We start from the raw sequence: 24,588 nt of genomic DNA, 5'->3' as shown, positions 1-24,588 counted from the left end.
TATCTCAGTCCCAAAATACCTCCATATTTTGAAAAAAAAAAATACACTGGTACTAATGGAGGGGAGCTTGAGGGATCTTAGCACATGTCCTTATTTTTAGGGAAAAAATTATACTTCAGTCACCAATTTGAGTGTGTTTTCCCCTGAGGGAAATCCTCTTTTGTTGATCCTCAAGGGGGAGAAATGTCGCTGAAATGACAGAAAGAAAAGGGGAGGAAAAGGAAGCAGGAAGACAGGAGAGGGGATCCAAAATATATTGAGAGAACAAGGGAGACGAGGAGGTAAGGATGGAGGAAGGCAGGGTTAATTATAATATAAAGACAATCTCAGATAACTATTACAAATGCTTACAATTCACTAGACCCATGCTGAAAGTTCCAGGAGGAAATTAAACCCAAAGGGAAGGAGAGGAATAAAGGGAGAAATGGTGAGCAAAAAAAAATGAGTATGTGGGTAAATTCAAAGGAACCACGACTGAAACATTAGCGAAAAAATATAAGGAAGATATAAAAATCAAGAATGACACCCAAGATCTCAAATTGGCTTAATATCATCACTGTTTAAGAAAAGCCAAGAGTGGGGCACCTGGGTGGCTCAGTGGGTTAAACCTCTGCCTTCGGCTCAGGTCATGATCTCAGGGTCCTGGGATCAAGCCCTGCATCTGGCTCTCTGCTCAGCAGGGAACCTGCTTCCCTCTCTTTCTCTCTGCCTGCTGCTCTGCCTGCTTGTGATCTCTCTCTCCCTCTGTCAAAAAAAAAAAAAAAAACTTAAAAAAAAAAAAAAGAAAAGCCTAGAACTATTGGTTAATCTTATTGTTTGTTATGTTTATATATTTAAAAGAAGAGGAAGTTTTAAAAGAATAGAAGTGAGTGGGAGAAAGATGAACACCATATGATTTTACTTACATGTGCAATTTAAGAAACAAAACAGACAAACATAGGGAAAAAACCAACAATAACAGGCAAACCATAAGAGAGACTCTTAACTATAGAGAACAAACTGAGGGTTGCTGGAGGAAAGGTGGGCTGGGGATGGGGTAAACGGGTGACAGGAATTAAGAAGGGCATTTGCGTTGAGCACTGGGCTTTGTAAGTAAGTCAGGAATCACGGCATTCTCCTCCTGAAACTAATATTACACTGTATGTTAACTAATAGGAATTAAAATGAAAACTTGAAACAAACAAAAAAGAAATAGAATCTGTAATTTACAACATAAAGGGGGGATTAAAACAAATGAAGTAATCTACTCTATAAGACAGGGAACAGGAAAAAAAAAAGAAAAAGGAATTAAAGTCTATATTATAGCTTAATGCTGGAACACCTGATGTAGTCTCTTTTAAGTCAGTAATGAGGCATGGATGTCTTTTACCTCTGCCTCCATCCAACATTACATTGGAGGTCTTACCCAAAGCAAAAAGATAAGAAAAAGTCATAATCAGAAAAGAAGAAACAAATCTGTTACTAATTGCAGGTGATATAACTATCTGAACAAAAATGAATATACACATCCTAAAACAAAGAGTTTAATGAAGTTTCCTCAAGGAAACAGATATAAAAATACTAATATTGTTCTTAAACTGAAGCGAACAACTGGAAAATGTAATCATACCCTAGCAATTCCACTGCTAAGTGTCAGTCCAAGGGAAGCTCTTGCAAGGATCTGGAGACTGAAAAAAAGGAACTTTTCCACAAAAGAAAGGTGCAAGAGTAAAATAGGTATTAAGAAAACAAAAAAGAACCAAGCAAACTGTCCCTCACTAGGTGTATTCATACAATGAGATAAAATGCAAATTTAAAAGATCTGGGCAAATTTCAGAAACCTAATGCTGAATGAAAAGGCAAGCTGTGAAAGGAAAGTTCAATACAGTGTCATTTATGTAAAATCTCCCTAAGATATTAATTATGAATATGTGGACATATAGGAAAAATATGAAAATATGGATGAGAATCATGCAGGACAATAAAGTCTCCAACTTCACAGATACCTTTCCTTCTAGGTCCAGGACGGGAGGACTTCTGTCATATTTGTAATATTTTGTTTTCCCTGAAAAAAATGCTTGAAGCATCTATGGCAAAATTTTAAGATTTGGTTTTGATGGTGGGTGCAGGAGTGTCTGTTATATTTTCTCTGTTTGAATTATTTTATAATTAAGAAGCAATAGTGAAAAGACATTCATTGATCAAATTGATATTTTAACCAAGTTATTCTTGACCAAGTTTTTTGATATTCCTGTAACAATACTTGACATAATATCGGTAAACAGTAGGGTATTTTTTGTTTCTTCCCCACACCCCCAACTGGATCTTACTCAAAGTTTTGTTGCCCAATCTCAGAAGAAATATTTAAAAAATGTTTTCTTAATTAAAAAAAAAATTGGGGGGGCACCTGGGTGGCTCAGTGTGTTAAACCTCTGCCTTGGGCTCAGGTCATAATCCCAGGGTCCTGGGATCAAGCCCCACGTCAGGCTCTCTGCTCAGTGGGGAGCCTGATTCCCCCTCTCTCTCTCTGCCTGTCTCTATGCCTACTTGTGATCTCTGTCTGTCAAATAAATAATAAAAATTAAAATTAAAAAAAAATTGGAGGTGCCTGGGTGGTTCAGTCAGTTAAACATCCAACTCTTGATTTCAGCTTAGGTCACGATCTCAGGTTTCTAAGTTCAAGCTTGGCCTCAGGCTCCCCACTGGGTGTGGAATCTATTTAGGATTCTTTCTTTCCTTTTCCCTCTGCCCCTTCCCACCCAATTTTTTTCTTTTTTCACCTTTTGACCCCCTTCACCTATTTTTCCCACCCCACCAACTACTAATCTGTTCTATCTATGAACTTGGTGGATTTTTTTTCCTTTAATTCCACATATAAGAGAGATCATACAGTATTTGTCTTCTCAGACTTATTTCCCTCAGCATAATGCCCTTAAGTTCCATCCATATTGTCATATATTGCAAGATTTCATTCCAATGGCTGAATAATATTGCATTGTGTGTCCACTCCACAATTTCCCTATCCCTTCATCCATGGGTGGACACTTGGGTTTTTACCATACTGTGGCTATTGTAAATAATGCTGCAATGAATATTGGGGTCCATACAACAGTGTTTAGCAGAAGAAATACAGCAAAATCATGAAAGCCACCTTGAAATGTAACCTCCTCCCCTCTTAAGACCTACTTTGCTTTACTTCCTCTTTTTCCTTCTCCTGCCTGTTTCTGAGAGAAGTCACTCTTTTTTTTAATGTTTTTATTTCAATTCCAGTTAGTTAACAGACAGTGCAATATTGGTGATGAGTACCAGGTGTTGTTAAGTGTTGAATCATAAATTATACACCTGATGTACCTTAAGCTTCCATGCAGAATAAGAACGACAATGCAACAAGAAAAAGAATAAACTATCTTTCCTTTCCTAGATTTTTTAATTTATATTTATGTTTGTGCCAAGTTAAGGCAGAGAAAGACAGATTTATGTCTCTTTCTGCTTGCTCTACCAGTCAGCTCATCGTTCATCCGTTAGGGGACTGAAAATTTTCAGAGATACACCTTCCAGCAGTAAATTAAACCTCTTACTTTGAGGTTTGGTTCTTGTTTGTTTTTTAGGAAAATTTAAAATAAAATTGCTACCAGGAGGATAAAGATAATGATAGATGACCTATTCTCTAATTTCCCCCAGTTTACTTTATAAATTTCTTTTTCTTACAACAAAAGAAAAAAGATTTTAACATTGCAAGACAGATATTGTGCCACAGCGTTCTTCCCTTTTCCCCATAAGCTGCATGAGACACCTTTTCCCTCATTAAACTTTCAATATGAACAATATGAGCCCACAATATACATAAGGTATAGTTATTGTCTGAATGGAGTTATTCTTGGCCTTAGAAGCAAGAATAAATGAGTTAGAGTTTTAGGTGTAACAAGTTAAAGGGTCAAGTTAGAGTATGAAGAATATGCGTTTCTGTTGAGAAAGGAGTTCTTTGTTTACCCTTTCAGATTTAACATAGTTTGAGTCTTTAAGTATCCTGACTTACATGAACATCTCTTTCCCAAGTTTATGTCCTATTTCCACCTAATTCTCCAATACGAAGAGGTCCACAAATATCACCAGAAAATAAATCAAGTACTATTTGTTCATCTAAACTACCAAGGGATTTCTGTAAAGTGAAACTCAAGGATCAGCAAAACATATATTTGGCCTAAAATCAGAATGCTCAGTTGCCCAACAGACTGTATAAATAGCTAAGGTTACTTCAAGAGGTAGAAAATAAAAATATTGTTGCGCTGATTCATAGGAAGTGTTTAAACACATAGGTACTAAAGGTACCATTTTGCTAATATAATTAGTGGTTTACCTCAAGTGTTGATTGTTTTCACATAGGTAATTAAGTGCATCAACATGCACGTTCCTCCCACACTCAGCCAAAAAGATCCCATAAGAATATGCTACAGCTGGTCTTGGATATCTTATTTTGAGACAACCTGGAGTAGCTAGCTTTTTCTGCTTTTGCATCAGATCACTCCAGAATTCCTAAAATTTCCATGTTTTGTCTCCTCTATAGCAAACATTATAGAGAGGGAAGTACAGTGGGAAAGGGGTGTAACGAGTTTAACCAAGAAGATGCTGGAGAACTGTTTGTTGGTACAAACTTGAAACAACTCAACAAAATCATTCATGACCAAAAGAAACTGCACATTACGTAAGCTCTCAACACTCCACTAAAGAAAAATGCCCAGTGGAAATAGTCAATTCTAAGATTTCCTTTTCTTTATTTGGGCTGCAAGGCAAAAGTCCAACTAACATCATCTGTAAACCAACTGGCTTTTTGATTCCTGAAATATGATATTTATTTTAAAAACTGATCTAATTAAAATGCTGCATTCATAATTAATACATTCAAGTCACCACTGAAAATAAAAAGGATATAATAAAACAAAATTATTTTGTACCCCACAGATAAACCTTCTTTTTCTGTGGCTTCCGATTCAAGGAACACTTTGCATAATTTATTCTTTACCAATATTTGCGCTATCAAAATTTGTCAAATAGGGACGCCTGGGTGGCTCAGTTGGTTGGATGACTGCCTTCAGCTCAGGTCATGATCCCGGGATCCCGGGATCGAGTCCCACATCGGGCTCCCAGCTCCATGGGGAGTCTGCTTCTCCCTCTGACCTTCTCGCTCATGCTCTCTCTCACTGTCTCGCTCTCAGATAAATAAATAAAATCTTTAAAAAAAAATTTGTCAAATAACTTTACAACATAACCCAAGTTCTCAGCCTCAAAACTACTATTATTCCAATTTGTCCATAAAAGCAAGAAATACACATACCTCGACAAATATAAAACACGGGATGATGGAATAACTTCGTTGAGTGTTGTTTCCTACAGCCATTTCTTACACCATGTAGCAAGATGGCACCCTCTGCAACTGTCTCCAGGCTGCAAAAGAAATAGGTAACATGGTGTAAGAACGACGTGTTTAACAGTCCCTTGGGTCTTTATGTAAAAATATTAGCTGCCCTCCAGATAAACAAGCTGTGGATAAACAATGCAAATAGCAATCTATAATACAGTCTAGACAGAGTAGTCATCATCCTCGGGAAAAGAAATATAAATACTAGCCATGAACAGTCTTAGAGTCTAAAGGACAGGTAGGAAGCTGCCCATGCACAAAGCTATGTCTACTCTATGGACAGAATTCTAATTGTTTGGAACTGCGTGGTGCTCTACCCCAGTAGACTGCCCTCATGCCACAAAAGGCAGTTTCTGCTACAACACATCTGTTGTCCATCCTACATGGATCTCCTTGGTCTGTGCCTGATTCTTTAATTTGCCTATTTTGTTTGTTTCTGCCCTTGCCTCTGCCTTTGGAGCTGACATTTAGTATTGAGGCACTAATCCTGGCTTCTTTCTCTGCCTACTCTACTCTGTGCCCTTGCTCCTTTGACTATACAGCTATTAACTATTTTGGATTAATACATCACTGATCCCTCTTGCTGAGTTCCCTCAGCTGTGTGTGTGTGTGTGTGTGTGTCCCAAACACAAAACACTGACACCATAATAAAATCTCTCATTTTACAAGAATGGAGTAGCTAGGCAACAGAGGATTATTTTAAGTATTTGTTAGAATATCTGTCTGACTTTGAACCAAAAATATTCCTGCATTAGATTTTTTTAAAAAGAAGAATAAAAATTAACCGAACAACCAAGTAGAGGTTTTAGACTTTTCTAAAACTTCCAAGGCCAGATGAAAAGAATTTTCCAATACACATTTTATTCTCTATCTAAGGTAGCACTTACTGGGTCTCCAGTATCTGATCTTGATAGTTATCATTCTTTGTCTGTTCCCATGTCATCCTTCCTCGTAGTTGTTACCAGCTGTGGTGTGAAGAGCGACACAGGGACTGCCAGTCCATGTAAATGGCCAACTGTTCTTTCCTTAAAAGTCATGAACTGATGTTTTTAACTTATTTTTAGCTTTAAGTCCTCTTTACCTTTTCTAGAATGAAACTTCACATTTCCTTCTCTTTTTCAGATACAAGTTTCTCACTTGATTAAAGCTTTTTCTGATGAAATCTAACATTTATGTGTGATATTAAGTCCACACCAATCACAGTATTTGCATTATTTAAGTTTTAGGCAACTTAATTTTTTCAATTAAAATTTGATATTATCAGTTACAAATAATACCTATAATAAATCTATATCTCCATTTTATTTTGGGATTTAGGAAGAATTACTTTTTTTATAATTAGAAAAGAATCCATATGTGAGGTACGCATTGAGTTGATCTGGCAACCACTCCTTTATGTTTTACCCTCACTTAACCCAAATATCTGAGAATTTACTTATCAGCATTTATGACTTAGAGTCCTTCTGTTTGCATCAACTAAATATGGTGCCATATATTGGAAAAGAAAGTAACGTTTAATCTCCTCAAAATAAGCATGGGCAACAGAACAAGAAAAAGGCATCAGACACCTAGTATTTTAGATGGTTTCTCCAGATGATTAATAAAAAGTAGCAATGAAATGGAGAATACAAGACAAGCTTTGAGGTATCATACAAAATTCTCCTCTATCTTCACTCTTTTGGCCCAAAACACAACCTAGCTTTTTACATGCATACAGAGATTTTATACATATACATATGATCATTAACTATATTGAGGCATACTTTACATATAATTCACCCATCTCAAGTATACAATTCAATGTTATTTTAGTTAATTTACCAAGCTGTGCAATTGTCAAAATAAAACAATTTTAGCACTTTTTCTCACCCCAAAAAGAATCCTCTTCCTCACCATCAGCTCCCTGACCACCCTACCACTCCTCCAGCAAGTCAACCACTAATATACTTTCTGTCTCTATAGGTTTGCCTTTTCTGGATTCAAATAAATAGAATTATACAATATACAGTTTCTTGACCTGAATTCCTTGACTTAGCACAATGCTTTTGAAGTTGATTCATGGCATAGTACACGTATCAGTAATTTTTCCCTCTTTGTTGCTTAATAGTATTCCATTGTATATCTCTAGCATCTTCACCCAATTGGTGGAAATGTAGATTGTTTCCAATTTTTGCTGAATCCAATATTAGGTAGTGTCCAATGTTGTGGGTCATGATGCTAAAAACATCTGTGTGTAAGTCTCACGTAGCTATATGTTTTCATTTCTCATGGTTAGATATCAAGAGCATAATTGCTGGGTCATACACTAAATTGTGTTGAAGTGAGCTGCAAAAGTGTTTTCCAAAGTGGTTGTGTCATTTTACATTGATACCAGCACCGTAGCAGAACTCCCATTTCTCCACATCCTAACATTTTTATTGCCCATCTCTTTTATTACAGTCACTCTAGTGGTTATGAGATGATATCTCATTGTGGTTGTCATTTCATAATAACAAATAATATTGAGCATCTTTTCATATGCTTATTAGTTATTCTTATATCTTCTTTTGTGAAGCATCTATTCAAATCTTTCAGTTTTTTTGATTGGCTTTTTTATCTTATTACTTTCAAGGTACAAGGGTTCTTTTATATTCTGAATACAAATCTCTTATCAGATATGTATTTTGTCTTTTGACTATTAATGTGTCTTGACATAGAGTCATAGAGTCTTTGGTTTATTCTGCTTGGAGATTTCTCACTACTTGAATCTTTGGGTTTATGTTTTTTCCCAAGTTTCAGAAAATTTTCAGCTCTTATTCCTGGAATACTTTTCAACATGCTCTCTTATTTCCTGGGATTCCAATGACATGATATTATATCTTTTGTTTTAGTCCATCATGTCTCTGAGACTAATTTTTCCCCCCTTACTCTCTTTTCTCTGTTTTTCATATTATTTATTTTCTACTATACTATCTTCAAGTTCACGAATTCTTTCCTCTGTCAGTCTTCATTATGGCATTGGGCTATGTCCACCTACTGAGTTTTTTATTTCAGTTGTATTTTTTAACTCTAAAATTTCCATTTGCTTTTTCTTTACATTATCTATTTTTTTGCTGAGATTATTTTTTCATTTGCTTTGGCATATTTATAGTTGTTTATTGAAGAATTTTTATGATGACTGCTTAAAAATTCTTGTCAGTTAATTCTAGCATCTATGTCATCTGGGTATTGGTGTTTGTTGGTCTTATTTAATTTGAAATCTTCCCTGTTCTTGGTATGAAGAGTGATTTTAGATTGAAACCTTGGATTGTTACATTAGAAGCCTTAAGATCTTGTTTAGACCTTGTGTTTTTATCATACTTCCTCTGCTATTCCTCCAGGAGGTATGGGGAATATCGCCTTGTTACTGTCTTGTGAAGGAGGAAGTCCAGGTCCTTTACTTGGTCTTCTGTGACGCCTGGTTGAGGAGGGGCCCCTTTGCTAGACAGAAATGGAATTCAGGGCCTCAAGGAGGGCTCCACTGATATCCTGGCTGGGAAGGGGAGAGGTACCTCTTTCTTTAGAGCTTCCCATGTGGCCTCTGTGGACATCATGGGAAGGTGGCCTTGTGATTGCTGACCTTCCACTAGCCCTCTCTGATACCACCCCCGTGAGGGGGAAGTAGGGCTGTCTCAGTACTGCCTGGTAGGGATGAAAGTCCAGGCTCCCCACATGTTCTTCCCTGATACTGGGAAGTAGGGAGACTACTCATTACTGTCCAGCATGAAATAAATTTCTGGCTCCCCCTTGGCCTTCTCTGACATGACCCTAATAGCAGGCTATAAGGAGGCTTCCCCAGACTCCTAAGGTAGAAGTCCAAGATCTGCCCTTGGCCTTCACCAGCCCAGCAGTAGGGATGAGACTGTAATTTTTTTCTGTGGTATTCAACTGGAGTCAAGGGGTTTTTTCTGAAAGTTTTTGGCTTCCTAGGCTGCTGTTTTCTTGACCCCTTGGCTAGAGTTTTGCTTGGGACTATTTCGTCTGCGGGTACTGGTGTTCTCACAGTTGCCAGAGTCTCCAACATCCAGTCAGAGAGGAGGCAAAAAGAAAATCCTGGGAACTCACTATTGTGTTGTTTCTTGCATGCTGAGATCCCTAGACAGTCTACCTTTTCCTTCTACCTCTCTATTTCCTTATGTCTGTTTTATTTTTTTAATTTCTATTTATTTATTTATTAATTTATTTAAAAAGATTTTATTTATTTACTTGAGAGAGAGAGAGCATGAGAGGGGAGATGGTCAGAGGAAGAAGCAGACTCTGTGCTGAGCAGGGAGCCCGATGTGGGACTCCATCCCAATCTGGGGACTCCAGGATCATGACCTGAGCCAAAGGCAGTCACTTAACCAACTGAACCACCCAGGTGCCCCCTTATGTCTGTTTTATATATAACATCTAAGATTTCCAGTTGTTTTCAGTGAGGAACAATGAAAAGTACATCTTATTCCATGCTCCCTGAAGCAGGAGTCATCAGAATCTTTTGAAGGAGTGTCACATGCTTCTCCCCTACTCATACACGCAAGCTCTTACTCTCCCTCCCAAAAAAAAAAAAAAAAAAAAAAAAAAAAAAAAAAAAAAAAAAAAAAGAAATATGAGAGATAATGGCAGCACAAATGAATAATCAATTCTAACTCATGGGATCAGGGGTCTCTTTTTTTTTTAAGATTTTATTTATTTATTTGACAGAGAGAGATCACAAGCAGGCAGAGAGGCAGGGAGAGAGAGAGTGGGAAGCAGGCTCCCCGCTGAGCAGAGAGCCCGATGCGGGGCTCGATCCCAGGACCCTGAGATCATGACCTGAGCCAAAGGCAGAGGCTTAACCCACTGAGCCACCCAGGAGCCCCAATCAGGGATCTCTTATACATTAGTTATAATATACATTAATTTTTATACATTAGCACAGTAGTCATGGCACCTAGGATCCACAATACTTTTAGGGGCTTATGCAAAGATTTTAATTTCTTCTAAAGCCAGCAAATGGACTTGTAGTCAGAAAAAAATTAATATATGTTATTAAATTCAGTTTTATACCATCTAATTATAAAATATAAATTAAAAAAAATTTTAAATAGAGAAAGGGGTCCCCAGAGGAAACTTGCTTAGAGTCCAAAGAAGCAATAATCCAGCCCTAGTTGAGACAAAGTTAAGGAAAGATTTCCTAGAAGAGACGGCTGTTCAAGTTGATTAAAATAAATGTAGGAGGATAAGAGAAGCATTTAAGCTAAAGGGAGCAGCAGGAGCAAAGTTTCCAAAGATATGAATCAGCCTAACAGTTTTGAGAAACTAAAAACAAAGACCGGGTCAAATGTATGAAAACCAGGATAAGCTACCAAAATGTATGTACATGTAACTCTGTATTATGACAAACTGTTGCCAGCAGAGTACCTCAAGAACAAGAAATACAAAATGTCCCATTTCCATATCAGATAGGAACACAGGGAAAAAGGGGAATATTGACAGACAACACTGTGTCCTGGTAATACATTCAGACAGGGCTCCTATTTCTAGGCAGCTAAGTATATCATAAATCAGAGTGGTCCAATGAAGGGATCAATGCTTTCTCATGTTTACACTGGTTTTTCCATGTAATTTCCTCTTGTTTATGAGAAGTGTTACAATTCCTAATCAACCCAAGACAAATACAAAAATATTACTGATTACAGAGTATCTGTTTTAGTGATTCTGAAAGTGGATGGTGATGGAACATGGTCACAGTCAGATGGGGATAAACTTGACTTTTAAGGTTTGCAAAATTGGCTCCAGCTGACCAGGCAAGGAAGCTACAAAGGACAAAAAATGTCCTTGAGAACTAGGCACCATGACTCAGTGGGCCTTTCTGCCCAGCTATGATGAGAATCTAAAATTGCCAGTCGCCAGGGACCAAAGACATAGCCTGTGGTCATTCTCAGTAGCCTAGAGTCTATTATTTTAGGCAAGCAAGAGCTTTCTCTTTTGACAGAGACCATTTTGGGCTAATTTTGCTAAAAAATGTCATGGCTTCCATCAAAGTGATGATAATGTGAATTAATGGAGTTCACATAGGCAACAACAATAAGGACACCAAAAATGGTACCCTTCTGAGGAAGCCAATAATTCTTCACTCTGAGGACACAATTATTTAGGACAGTGTTTGTGAACCCTGTCAATATTGATATTGTAGGTCAGATAATTCTTTGTTGTGCAGGGCTATCCTGAGCATTGTTTAGTCAACATGTTTAGTTACATCCCTGGCTTCGAGCCGTGAGATGCCAACAGTAGCAATCCCCTTCCCAAATGATTGACAACAAAAAGGTTTACGGACATTGCCAGATATCCCCTTCCAGAGGGGAGTAAAGTATGGGGAGTGATGGCCTCTGGGAGAGAAACACTAGTCTACGGCCATACCACCCTGAACGCGCCCGATCTCGTCTGATCTCAGAAGCTAAGCAGGGTCGGGCCTGGTTAGTACTTGGATGGGAGAGAAACACTAATTTAGGAGACTTGACTGCAGAGCTCCTAGAACATGAGAATTTTTGAGCTGAGGAGGAACTTGCTTAACCTGGGATAAAGGACATAGTTTTGCCCAAGGGGACAAACCTATTCCTGCTTAGTACCCAATAGAGGAATTTTGTAATTTTTTTTTTTTTTTTGCTTATTACCATATGGTGTGGGATCTCAAAAAAGGAGTGTTGAAAACAAGCTTAAACAACCTTAAAATAGCTCTGGAGGGATTTTGTTTCCAGCTAAGAGAAAGCAACTGAGACTGGATTTCACACCTGACAACTAAAACATACAGACAAAAATAAATAGACAATCATATTCAAGACATTGGACATAGGGCAATACAGGGCAGTGATCCCTAAAAGATGAGAACAGAGGTGAGCCCTATGATTGCCCTCACTTATTGCCTAGAGAATCTTCAGGCCACGGTGGAGAAGAGGAACCTAGGAAAGCGGACAGTGGTCTCCCTGAATAGGCAGAGATGAGAATGAGGAGGGAGCCCAGGCAACTGGAGTTCACAAGGCAGAGGACAGAGAAGAGAACAGTGCAGAGAGAGAGCCAGTTGCTCCGCAGAGGGTCCCTTTTGAGTCTTCAGCAGACTTCTGGTGAGCATGAATGGAAAGTACCCAAGGCCCAAGAGAAACCATCCAGAGGGATTAGAACAAATAATCACCAGGGCACATACATGGCCAAGAATACGTTCTGTTCCCACCAAGACAGACTCCCAATTCACTAGACAGCAAGTAACTTCAGTGTTGTTTAATTAATAACCAGTATGAAAATATTTCTCATCCAGGAATCATAAGTGGCACCGAGAAGTACTCCTTGTAGAGTATTATTGTTTTTTTTTCCTTTCTTTCATTTGTCTCTTACAGAATACTAAATATTTTATTTTTATTTTTTAATTAATTAATTATTTTTTTTATAAACATATAATGTATTTTTATCCCCAGGGGTACAGGTCTGTGAATCACCAGGTTTACACACTTCACAGCACTCACCATAGCACATACCCTCCCCAATGTCCATTACCCCACCCCCCTCTCCCAACCCCCCTCCCCCCAGCAACCCTCAGTTTGTTTTGTGAGATTAAGAGTCACTTATGGTTTGTCTCCCTCCCGATTCCATCTTGTTTCATTTATTCTTCTCCTACCCCCTTAACCCCCCATGTTGCATCTCCACTTCCTCATATCAGGGAGATCATGTGATAGTTGTCTTTCTCCTATTGACTTATTTCGCTAAGCATGATACCCTCTAGTTCCATCCACGTCGTCTCAAATGGCAAGATTTCATTTCTTTTGATGGCTGCATAGTATTCCATTGTGTATATATACCACACCTTCTTTATCCATTCATCTGTTGATGGACATTTAGGTTCTTTCCATAGTTTAGCTATTGTAGATAGACATTGCTGCTATAAACATTCGGGTGCACGTGCCCCTTCGGATCACTACGTTTGTATCTTTAGGGTAAATACCCAGTAGTGCGATTGCTGGGTCATAGGGTAGTTCTATTTTCAACTTTTTGAGGAACCTCCATGCTGTTTTCCAGAGTGGTTGCGCCAGCTTGCATTCCCACCAACAGTGTAGGAGGGTTCCCCTTTCTTCGCATCCTCGCCAGCATCTGTCATTTCCTGACTTGTTAATTTTAGCCACAGAATACTAAATATTTATTGAGAGCCTAGGCCACTGAGTGGTAGGTTTTCCCCAGATATCAAGGGTCACAGAGCCAAGAATACGTGCCAGCACAATCTGTAACTCAGGTCATGTCAAAGGCATCTCGGACATGAGTTTTACCACATTGAACATAATGGAACTTTCTAGAAATTCCTCAAAATTAGGTTTGTGTAAGATTAAAATAAGATTAGTTTGTTTACAAAGGGAGAAAAATAGGAAAATACATAGAAATAATTGTATGTAACCTAACTCTTAATGAGAGGTAAGGGCAGATACAGAAGAGGAGAAATTAAGGGGTCAGAAACAGTGAGTTGTGAGAATTTCATTTGATTCTGCAGTACTCAGGGTGAGCCATAATCCCCCAATCCAGCTCATCTTTAACACATGTTAAAATAGTGATTAACTTCCTTGGTGGCACTGAACTACCCCTCACCATTCTGGATCATGTCTATTTAGTACATTATCTCCAACCAGGATCACAGTTTGAATTTAATTTCCCAAAGCTGGAAAACCTATTTCTTTTCTTTCAGCTCTTTCTCTTTCCCCCCTCCCCCTCTACCATCTCCTCCTTCTCTTTCTTTTTAGAGCAACAAAGACATGAAGGGATAGGAACAAACTGAATGGGGTATAGGTGAGTATAAAACAGATTTCATCATAAGATGGTATGTGATTTAGGAATACACTTCTTAGCCTTTCAAGAGAAATTCTTTGTTCAGTTTTAGAGATGCTTTTCAAAGCTTGTGAGGAGTGACAATGTAAAGTCCCTACATAATAGGAGAGTGGCTTTGGCACTCCCTTTTTCCTCCAGTCTCTTCCCCGCACAATGTCTCCCAGCTAGAGCCACAGTCCAGCCCTTGAACTAGTCCATAATAAGGCAGGGAAATACAAAGTGCATAAAACCCACAGATCAGGGAAATCTAGATGAGAGTCAAATATTTACAAAATACCTGGGCCCCCACACTGTTCTTGATAACTTTTCAGACCCAGGAATAATTCTAGGTTCCCTCTGGGCTCCTATGCTACATGGCCTGGTCTATATGACCAGTCGTCAACTTTGTCCCTACTGCTTAAATCTGATGACTCACCCTCCTGGTACCTCAGTCTTTCTCCAGGCCTGCATTCCTGCCTGGACCTCACTCAGTGACTCAGTTGCCCCATTTATCTTGGTGGGTCCTCTGAACCTGCCAGGATGCCTGGTTCACACTTCAGCCACATGCCTGAATGGATAGTCTGCAAGACAGATGCTGCCCCTTGTCACCAGAGTATCATTGGACGTGTAGGGTTCTCTGCTGCTGGACCTCTCACAACTGAAGTGGAGGCTGCCTGGCTGATGTCTCAGTTTGCTCTAGCCTTTTGATTCTGTCAAACCTCTCCAGTCCCATTTTGCAACAATCTCCACCCTGTGCCCACCCCTAGCCTTTCTACACTCCAGTCACTCCGTTTCTGCCACATGCCGAGCCCTTTCTCACCTCTGGGTCTCCTCACACACTCTCTCACAGAGCACTCTTCCTTCTTCCATATTTGCCTAGTAAATGTCTGCCCCTCCTTCAGATCTAATTAATTAAATGCCATTTTCAATGGGAACATTTCCTTAACTGCCCTGATGGGTTCAGTTCTATTACATACTTTCTTCATGCTCCTTCGTAGTATTTATTGGGCAATTCTTTTATGTCTGTCTCTTCTCTAGACTGTTGATCAGCTTTGCTTCATGCGGTCAAGGCCATGTTTGCTGGTCTTACTCAACTGTAACCTTAGTACCTTGTACGGGACATGGCACATGGCTGCACAGTAAATGTTAACACTGACTATGTGCTCAAACTGCCCAGCTCCCGTGACTGATTTCACATCTGCCCAGGGTCCGTTCTTTAGCTCCTCATCCAAACTAGGTCTTGGGTCTATCCTTTTTAGGTTTTGCATGAACTCAGCAATATGTTACTACTGTAGGTTTTGGGTCAATCCCTTTCTCCCACTAACTAGTTAAGACTCACTATACCTATTCCTAAAGAACAATGAAAAATAGTGATTTTGAAGTTCTAGAAATCAAAATGTAAACAAGAAAACATCTCAACATGTAAAATGGAAAGTGGGAAATTATTCCACTGAATTCTACTTCTGAGTCTTTGGTTGATTAAAAAAAAAAAACACTTGAAAATAAAATCACTTTAGACTGCTGCTTTAAAAGTGTATGCCTTAATTAAATATCACAAAAGTTAAAAGTTGAATTGAAAAGAGAGGGAGCCAAAGTCCACCTAGAAGCAAACCATCTCAGTTAGAGACTAGGCTTTTACAAATAACAAGGAGCACAAGGGTGATGTCAAGCACAGAGCTCAGCGGGTGAACTGAAGCAGTTGGGAGGAAAGCAGAGAGCACGCTAATGTCTAAATGGTTGATTGGAAGGGGTACCCTGGATCACTGGGCAGAGCTAGAAGATTGGGGTTGGTTTGCTGAATGTCAAGCTGAAGATTTTAGAGTCTTCACATACCCTTTGGCTTATAGGATGTGAGACGGAGTTAGGAAGACCTGTTAAAGACCACTGTCTTCTAGTTGAGATGGGATTAGAACCATGCAAGAGCTGGCTTCAATCCAGGTTCTAGACTTTTCAGATGATCAGGAAGGAGAGGGAAATAGGAGCCCCTGTTGGTATGTTGGTATGTGGGCCTCTCTACAATAGCCTAGAAGGGAATTTGTTAAATATTAGGGGCAGCGGGACCAGAGTGCCCTTTCAGACTTCCTAGTCACTGGTTCCTCAACATTCTCTTTGAATTCTGTTCTGGTTCGCATCTCCTGGGCTACAGTGGCTTCTAATGATCCAACCAATGGCATCACTAATTAAGTGGAGAGAAAAGAAGATCAAGACCAAAGTGCAAACTTCTTGAAGAAGAGAGGAAATGCTCCTATAGACTAGAATTCTAAAGAAGCATAGGAAAGTCTTTTTGGGGTGTGGTGTTTCCAGGATATTAGACAACACTTTATGGTCTTGCCCGCAAGGATGTATGTCACAAACCGTTCTGAGCAGTGGGGAGTCTGTGATTCTGTTGTTCTGCAAAGCAAGCCTGCATTTTCCAATTTAAAGCTAAGCTGCCCAGGAGCCAAGCTGTTTGTTTTTCAGAAGAGAAGATAGGAAGAGAGAGACAGACAGAGACAGAGAGAGGGAAAGAATATGAGTGTGTGTGAGAGAGACAGAGACAAAGAAACAGAAAGACAGAGGGATCCATGAGTTAAGACACCAGATCTAGCCTCATGCCAACTCTCTGGAACAGAGTGGTTTTTATTTTTGTCATTAGATTCTCAATGCTTGGGCACCCTCAGAAATCACTGCCAGAAGTCCCTATGCCCTCATGACAGGGTAATTAATTAGCTCTGTTGGATCCTGTTGGTTCTCACAGGAGACAGGAAATAGAAGCAAGAGGAATTCCCTCTCACTAAGGGAGGTTTCAGAGGAGGATTAGAAAACACTGCTGTGAGCCTTGATTTGCCCACAGTCAGGGGAGGATCTGAGCAGTGTGGGGAGGATTGCACTTAATCAGGGACTGAACCAGCCTTAGAATTTTGAATGAGTATAATAATAATGATAATACCGCCCATTAGTCTCCTTGATAAACATCTATTGGGAACTTACCATTCCATGCCAGGTTTTATATAGTTAATAACATTATAGTTTTATTTTTTACAATTAACACTATACTACTTCTTGAGTAATTTGCCCATGATATGGAGATAGGCTGACCATTCTTTTATATTGCAGCCCACCTGCCTCATCGAGCTTTCCTCCCCTCCAGGTACTAACTGGGCCAAACCCTGCTTAGCTTCCAAGATCAGAAGAGATCAAGTACATTCAGGGTGGGCATGGCTGTAGACCCATCTAGCATATTCCTGATCGTCCTTACCCTGTATCTACTTTCTCTTTTATCTATATCACTTACTACCTCACATAGGATAGAATTTATTTATTGTGTTTATTTATTATTTTCTCCAACTGCCAGAATATAACTTTCACAACTCCTTGCCTAATTTTATACCCCACGTTGTCTCTTGCAAAGACGATGTTAAATAATTACAAGTGAGATTAAAAAACATGGGACCTGTAATGGGGGACAGGAAAATCTCCCCGGAAGAGGGGAATCTCTGGATGCAGAGCAGTGAAGAGGGTAGGCAAGAATCACACTCCCGTTGGAGGGGATAGCCTACAGGAAGGTCCCAGGATGAGAGAAGGAACAGCCATATGGCTGAAACAGAAAGAGCACAGGCAAGGGGACATGTAGTGAGGCTAGGGAAGAGAAGGGCCACATAGGTCATGTTAGAAAGTTTACAATTAGTTTTAAGAATAATAGCAAACATTTAAAAGGTCTTAAAGAAGAAAGCTGCCAGGTCCTGATTTGTGTGCAATGAAGATTGTTCAGGCAACACGGAGTGGTTTGGGAGAACAGGACAAGAATGCATATGGTGAAGTGGTCAGTGGTCACCTGCTGTCATCTATCTGGACAGGAGGAGAAGGTGGTGTGGGGTAGCCTGCAGCGCTAGAGACACACAGGTGAGTGAAGTCAAGGGATAATCAGAAGAGCAACTAAGATTTAGTAGTCAGTTAAAGTGAGAGTGCTAGGAATGTTGAAATGCTTTTTTACCATGTTTAAATCCCTCAAGCTAAAATACTCATCTTTCTCTTGCCATCTCCAGTAGTGTCGAACAGCTTTCTGTTTACCCTCCTGTCCAGTCACCTGCAGCCTCCTCTTCAGCCTTCCCTCATGAATCCCCATTGTGTTCTGAGCCTTCATATGGCCCAGAATCAGACAGGCTGTTCTTGAGAATCGCCTCACAATACCTCCTTTTAAAATGCCACACTTAAAGAACAACAAAACCAATACCTTATTATAAATGTATTCCCCAAATAAGTTGGGATTCCTAAATTTTAACAAATGCCCTTCCTTCTTTTTTCTTTTTCTTTCTTTCTTTTTATTTATTTATTTATTTTTTTTGCTTTTCTAGCTCCTACATATCTGTCAAGACACAATTCAGTGTTAGCCTCTTCCAGGAAGACTTCCTAGTTTACTCAGTCAGCCATTCACAACAGTCATGCTTTGATCCACCAATCAGCCACGCCTATTTACTATCTGAGCATTGATTTGGTGTTTAATCACAAGGAACATTTAATCTTCAATGACAGGATGGGACAAGGCAATCTTAGACCCTTTCTAGTCCATGAGCCTTTTGTGTTCGCATGTTGTTTCTCAGACTCTAACGTTTTCAATTAACTTTCTATGGGCACATGGGTTGTCTTTATTCCAGATTATCAATTGCAAGAGCAATGGGACTTTAAGTCTTTGTGATGCCCACAGCAGCTGGCACAGTGCCAAATGACAATGAATGGAAATAGTTATGGTTGTTCCAAAGAGAATGTGGAAAGGTGGCTGAATTTGCCTCAGTTCCACCTCCCCCTCCTCTCCCTTCCTGCTCTCTACAGCAAAGCCCCAGTGCTGACTGTAGACAGTCAGCAAAAACTGGCTATAGTAGAGTTGTCATGTCTTTAAAAGACCCTGTAATTAAAGCATAGCCAATTCACAGTGTTACCAGAAGGAAAATGAATGAAAAATCAAAGTACTCACCCAATTGCAGATCAAGAGTTTTACCTGTCCTTTTGCTAAAATTACTAACAAAACAAAACTCACTAAAAAACAAACAAAAAACCAACCCAAAACACAAAGTACTTGAGTTTTTCTTTTCTTTTTCTCTTCCTATTTTTAGTGGGAACATTTATAAAGGTGTCAAAGGGCCAGGATCGAAGGGATGAAGACAAAAGCAAAGTTTATACAGCATTGATTTACTCATTAAGTACAGTCAACAACCCTGTGAAATAGATTTGATTATGAACTGTATTTTGATACAAAAGCAGACAGTTAACAAAATGTTTAAGCAGAGTGCCCAGGATCACACAGCTGGTAAGTGTCAAAGAAAGGATTTAAAATCTAGGCATCTGCATGCAAAGTCTGTGTACTTAGTATGTCAATTTCTTCTCCAGAAAAACGAAAAAGGAAGCAAAGGGCTTAATCCACTTCCCTGGTCATCAGCCTTCTGGCTAATGGTCAGCTCACTCTCTGATGCACTCGTGCTTTTTAGAGTCCAATAAAGATCTAGGGATTGTGATTCCCTGATATAACCTCAGTTTTCCCTAATTTTAAGGGAACTTCCACAAGTCGTGAATCAAGATACATTCAGTGACTATGCTTGGGAAACCTCCCATTCTTTTCTATCCCACTAAAACTCCATATTTCATAGGACTGTAAAATCATTCCAGGGATCTGATGTTATTTTGGCCCAATCTGGAATTGGTTAGTGTAAGTTAACCCTGCAAAAGGCACATGTTCACTGAAGGACCATGCTGATATCTATGAACAAACTTTGGGATGAAGTTAACACTTGTTCCAGGGTTCTAACACAACATCCTTTCTCTCTGCGGTTTGCTAGCTTGTGACCTACAGAGTCTGGATAGGTTTGCTGCCCACCTAATGCATCAGCCTGATGTTACTAAAATGCCAGCAGGATGGCAGGATTTCCTCCCTGGGTCAGCATCAACTTGTATCACCTGCATCAATGTAATTTTACATCTAGATGAAGAAGCCCCATTTCCATGGACTGGAGCGCTAGTTTTAGAGTCTGGCAGGTATGGCTCTATGGTATGGAAACAAGTAAGTAGATTAAGTCCCCATGACTTGCTTTGTTTGCCTATCCTTTCGCACTGGTGTGGGTGTATTGGGTAATTGCTGTGAGGGGTGAAGTACACAATGTATGTAGTGTTTAGAAGTGCCAGGTTGTTCTGTAAACATCTGTTGAATGAAAGCCTTTTACACTCACACTTATAGTGCCATCTTCTGTCTTTGCCCTTCAGTGTTCAGACACTACTGATTAGGGGGAAACTGGGCTATTCTGCCTAACAAGGAGGGACCATTTGTAGAGAACATGAGCAATACTTAAACATTTTCCTTACTCATATAGATAAAAAGATTATTAATTACACAGCTGTGGCTAGTTCCCAGGACACATAATTTATTCCTATCTGTTTTCAGAAAAGCTTTTAGGTTCAAAAAGGAGTTGACTTCACATTTCCCCCCACTCACAGAGAAACCACAAAGCAGCCAAGGAGGTAGCAGTGTGCAGGCTACGTGTCGGCTTTTGGGACTTCAGAAGGAGGAAATTCATTCTTGAGATTGGAGGAGAAATGTGGATAATGAGATAAGGGGAGTGATGAACCAAACAACAAGAAAAAAGGCACTTGTGGGTTCTGCCTGAAGCCCTTAATTAAATACATTCTCCACAACATAGAGCCAAGCTATTTGGGCAACCAGGAAAATACAAGAGCATGTAGAGTTCAGTGATGAGTCAATGCTGGCCAAGCATGGTCAAGCCCCAAATATTCCCCCAAAGCAAAAATCAAAAGCCATGGTGAGCCTGAAGCCCGAATGCCCTAAACTCCTAAACTTAATAAACAAGTGAATCTAATTTCCTCAAGTTTAGCATGGCAGACTAAGAAGACTTTGCCACAATAGCTCTAGAAGAGGGGAAGAGATGTGCACCCAAGCTGTTAGCGCAAAACTCTCAACTTCTTCCTTAAATAAAGCCAACCACAAAATCATTTGCATTTCCCCCCTCCCGCCCCCTACTGGAAGCCAGGCATTTTTGTCACTGCTCTGTAGATGAGCCCAAACAGTTTCTAACCAAAGTATTTTATTTAAAGCCTTTATATTAGCACATCTGGGTGCAATCCAAAATCTTACATCAACTTTGTGTTAGCACAAAGGCAAGGCAGGAGGTATTCCTGCAGCTTGAAGGTAGAGAATACAGTTGGCCTGTGTTTAATCATGCAAACACACCTGGCTGAAAAACGAAAATTGCAACCAACAGAAAGATTGTTTACTGGGTACCCAGTACCATATGCTAGAACACTGACTAACTTTTTACATCCTCATTCCAGTTCTTTAAGGAAGATATTCTTTTAACCTCATTTTATAGTTGAGGGTACTGAGGCTCAGCAAGGTTAGGTAACTTGCCTCAGGATGGCTTCAAGGTTAACAGGTACTAAAGCTAGAACATAAACGAGGTCCACTGGACTCCATGCCAACATGGTTCCTCATCCTACACAGTGCTTACCCAGGAGAGCCAGGTTATTGCTATTTTGGGAGAATAGATATTGAACTATTTACCCAAAAAGATTAGTATGCATTAAATGTTCATAATAATGGGGCCTCAGGGTAGGAAACTATCCCATGAGTCATTCTATCCAAGGACCCATTCTATCCTTAAAGTTTCAGAAAACAACTCTATACAGTCTGAAATACGGTAATAATTTCCCAAAGAGACAGTCTTGGCATCTGGGAAAATCCCCTCATCAGACACTCTTCTCTTTTCTATTTAATAAGTAATTTATATTTTGAATGTGAAGGGGAGAAATTGCCACTCCAAATAAATGACTTTTTGGCATAAGGATTATCTTGTGCTTGCTTTTTTTAAGAAATAGCAAACATAGGGGAAGCTCTGGAGACCAATCAGAAATCACACTTTTGTAAGGGATGTTTACATTTATAAGGGAACTCTCTGTAAGGTCGTCTTCCTCTCTATACGGGAAGAGAAGGAGGACTAAATTTATAGAAACTCTTATCAATGGAGAAGGCAAGGACTTCAATGTGCTTAACAACCTTAACCTTATTTACTACAGGGTCCTGGGTACCTCCCATAACTGCACCCCTTTTGCCCCCTACATCTTTCTTTGGTCTTTAGCTGGAAATGGTATTTAAGGTAGTGGCTTGGGTCATTTCAGGGAGTTTATCTGAGTCTTTCCCATGTATACAGGAGGAAAACAGGTTATTAAACTTTTTCTTTTCTTTTTTTAGGGACACCTGGGTGACTCCATTGGCTAAGCATCTGCCTTTGGCTCAGGTCATGATCCCAGGATCCTGGGATGGAGTCCCACATTGGGCTCCTTGTTCAGCGGGGAACCCCCTTCTCCCTCTGCCTACTACTCCTCCTGTTTGCATGAGCTCTCTCTCTCTCTTTCTCTGACAAATAAAATCTTTAAAAAAAGAACTCCTTTTTAAAAACAAGATATATTTATTTTAAAGAGAGAGAATGAAAAAATACAGTCAGAGGAGCAGATAGAGAGGGAGAGAAAATCTCAAGCAGGCTGTGCTGAGCGTGGAGCCCAATGGAGGGTTCTATCTCACAACCATGGGAATAGACCTAAGCCCAAACCAACAGTCAGATGCTTAACTGACTGCACCACCCACCACCCTGGGGTTATTAAACTTGTGTTTGTTTTTCTCCCTTTAATCTGCCTTTTATTATGGTGGGGAGTGAGGAGAAACTAGAAAGATAGAGGAAACATTATTTTTCTTTCTTTATAAATGCTTCTCAAGTGCTAGGCTTTGCTGAGTTCTTCAGCATTGCCTAAGAATGCCCATAATCTTATAAGGCAGGTACTATTAATATCCCCATTTTATAGATAAGGACATTGAGGTTTAGGATGGTTGCAAACTTGGCAGAAGTCACACAGCTGAACCTTAGTACAAGGACACAAACACAGTAGTCTTTAAGGTGCATGGAGACAAAGAGTGAAATACAATAAGTAAACATAATACATAATACTGGTTTGACATCAGTGGACGGTTGTGTTTATTTGCAAGTTTGTGGAAAGTAATCCAATAATTCAATACTTTCCTTAATCCAAGGCATGACTCTGTTTTCCCAGAATCAGAACATCTTAGGGCAACTGAGGTAACATGCTGACTGCCGTGTATTGAGTCTGTTTTTGAACATCGGTAATGAAAGAAAACACACTTACAGCTTATTCCATTTGTGGACAATGCTGATGATCAGAAAATCCTACTTATGTGCAGCTGACGATGCAATCCAGTTAGAAACCTCCCACTTATATCTCTTGTAGGTCAAGGGCAAAAAATCATGCTGATGAAGTGACATTACCAAAAACAAAGTGGTTTAATGCTATTCATTGTAGCATAAGTGATCTTGAAGGAAATTGAGAAACATTCTTTTTCAAGGACAGTCTTAATAGCTGAAGGGGAATGTTTTATATCCAGTCAACCATTCAGCTACAGACAACCTGTCACACTGAAGTGGTTAAAATTTTTTTAAAAAATATTTCAATGACACTTTGAAAGCATGTAAGAGGTTAGGGTGAATAAGGAAGTTAAGGATTTTTTTTTTTTAGAAATCACATTTGCATTTAACTTGAAATTTTTTCCAGTCCTATGATTTTTGCATAAATATTTATGAAATCCTGTTGGCTAATTAGATTATAAGCCTTTTATCCAGGAACTTGTCCAATTTTATGCTCTTCATGAAACCTGAGCTCTTTGCTGATCTTGGTTTGGTCCATGTTAAATAAGCAATTGTTTTAACAGCCTTAAAGGTTACATTTTAAATTCTCATATTTGTTATGCATACTGCATCATGGGATTTATAATCCTTATTTTTGGACAAAAATTCAAAGACTCAAATCCTGTGATAAAATAGATTTCTCATGTGAAAGCTTTTATTCTTATCAAAGAGTAAGGCAGTACCAAATGCTCCCAAAACAAAGAGCAAAAAAACCAAAATTAACACTTGGTATCATCAGCCAGGCAGCCTTTTACACAGCTGTCTTCGCATGATCCCTATAACCACTCTCAGACGTGGAGATCACCATACTATTTTACAGTGAAAGGAACTAAGGAGTACTGAGGTTAAGTAACCTGTTCTTTATCCCACAGCTACAGCAAAAGTAGTTCCCAAGCCAGGTCCTCAGATGCAACAGCACTTCTTTAGTTACAGAGAAGAGCTAGCTCACAACCATCCAGAGGGGAATAAACCACTCTGTTCTTGCTCTGTCCATTTCTAGAAGGCTCCATCTCTCCCCAGGTGTACACTTTAGGAACCTCATCTGTAGCTACTCTGGAGGCCTTTCCACTTACCTTTAGCAACTTCATTCCAACTTCTTATCCCTCAAGGTAATGCTCACTACCACCAGGTTTTTCTTGG

At 39.4% G+C, this 24,588-nt stretch overlaps 1 protein-coding gene across 1 annotated transcript in view; it reads right to left on the bottom strand.

The window, feature by feature from the left end:
• Positions 1-24,588, bottom strand: part of PLPPR1 (phospholipid phosphatase related 1) — a 265,405-nt gene that overhangs the window by 105,073 nt on the left and 135,744 nt on the right. Inside the window, exon 2 of the mRNA XM_032860734.1 lies at positions 5,312-5,421. Within this exon, the coding sequence (XP_032716625.1) occupies positions 5,312-5,374 (63 nt within the window). The 5' untranslated portion in view covers positions 5,375-5,421. The remainder of the gene's footprint in view (positions 1-5,311; positions 5,422-24,588) is intronic.

The sequence above is a fragment of the Lontra canadensis genome, unplaced genomic scaffold (genome assembly GCF_010015895.1).
Source record: "Lontra canadensis isolate GAN:19392208 unplaced genomic scaffold, GSC_riverotter_1.0 scaffold19, whole genome shotgun sequence".
In the NCBI taxonomy this organism is placed as follows: Eukaryota; Metazoa; Chordata; class Mammalia; order Carnivora; family Mustelidae; genus Lontra; species Lontra canadensis.
This window is presented reverse-complemented; position numbering and strand designations above follow the sequence as displayed.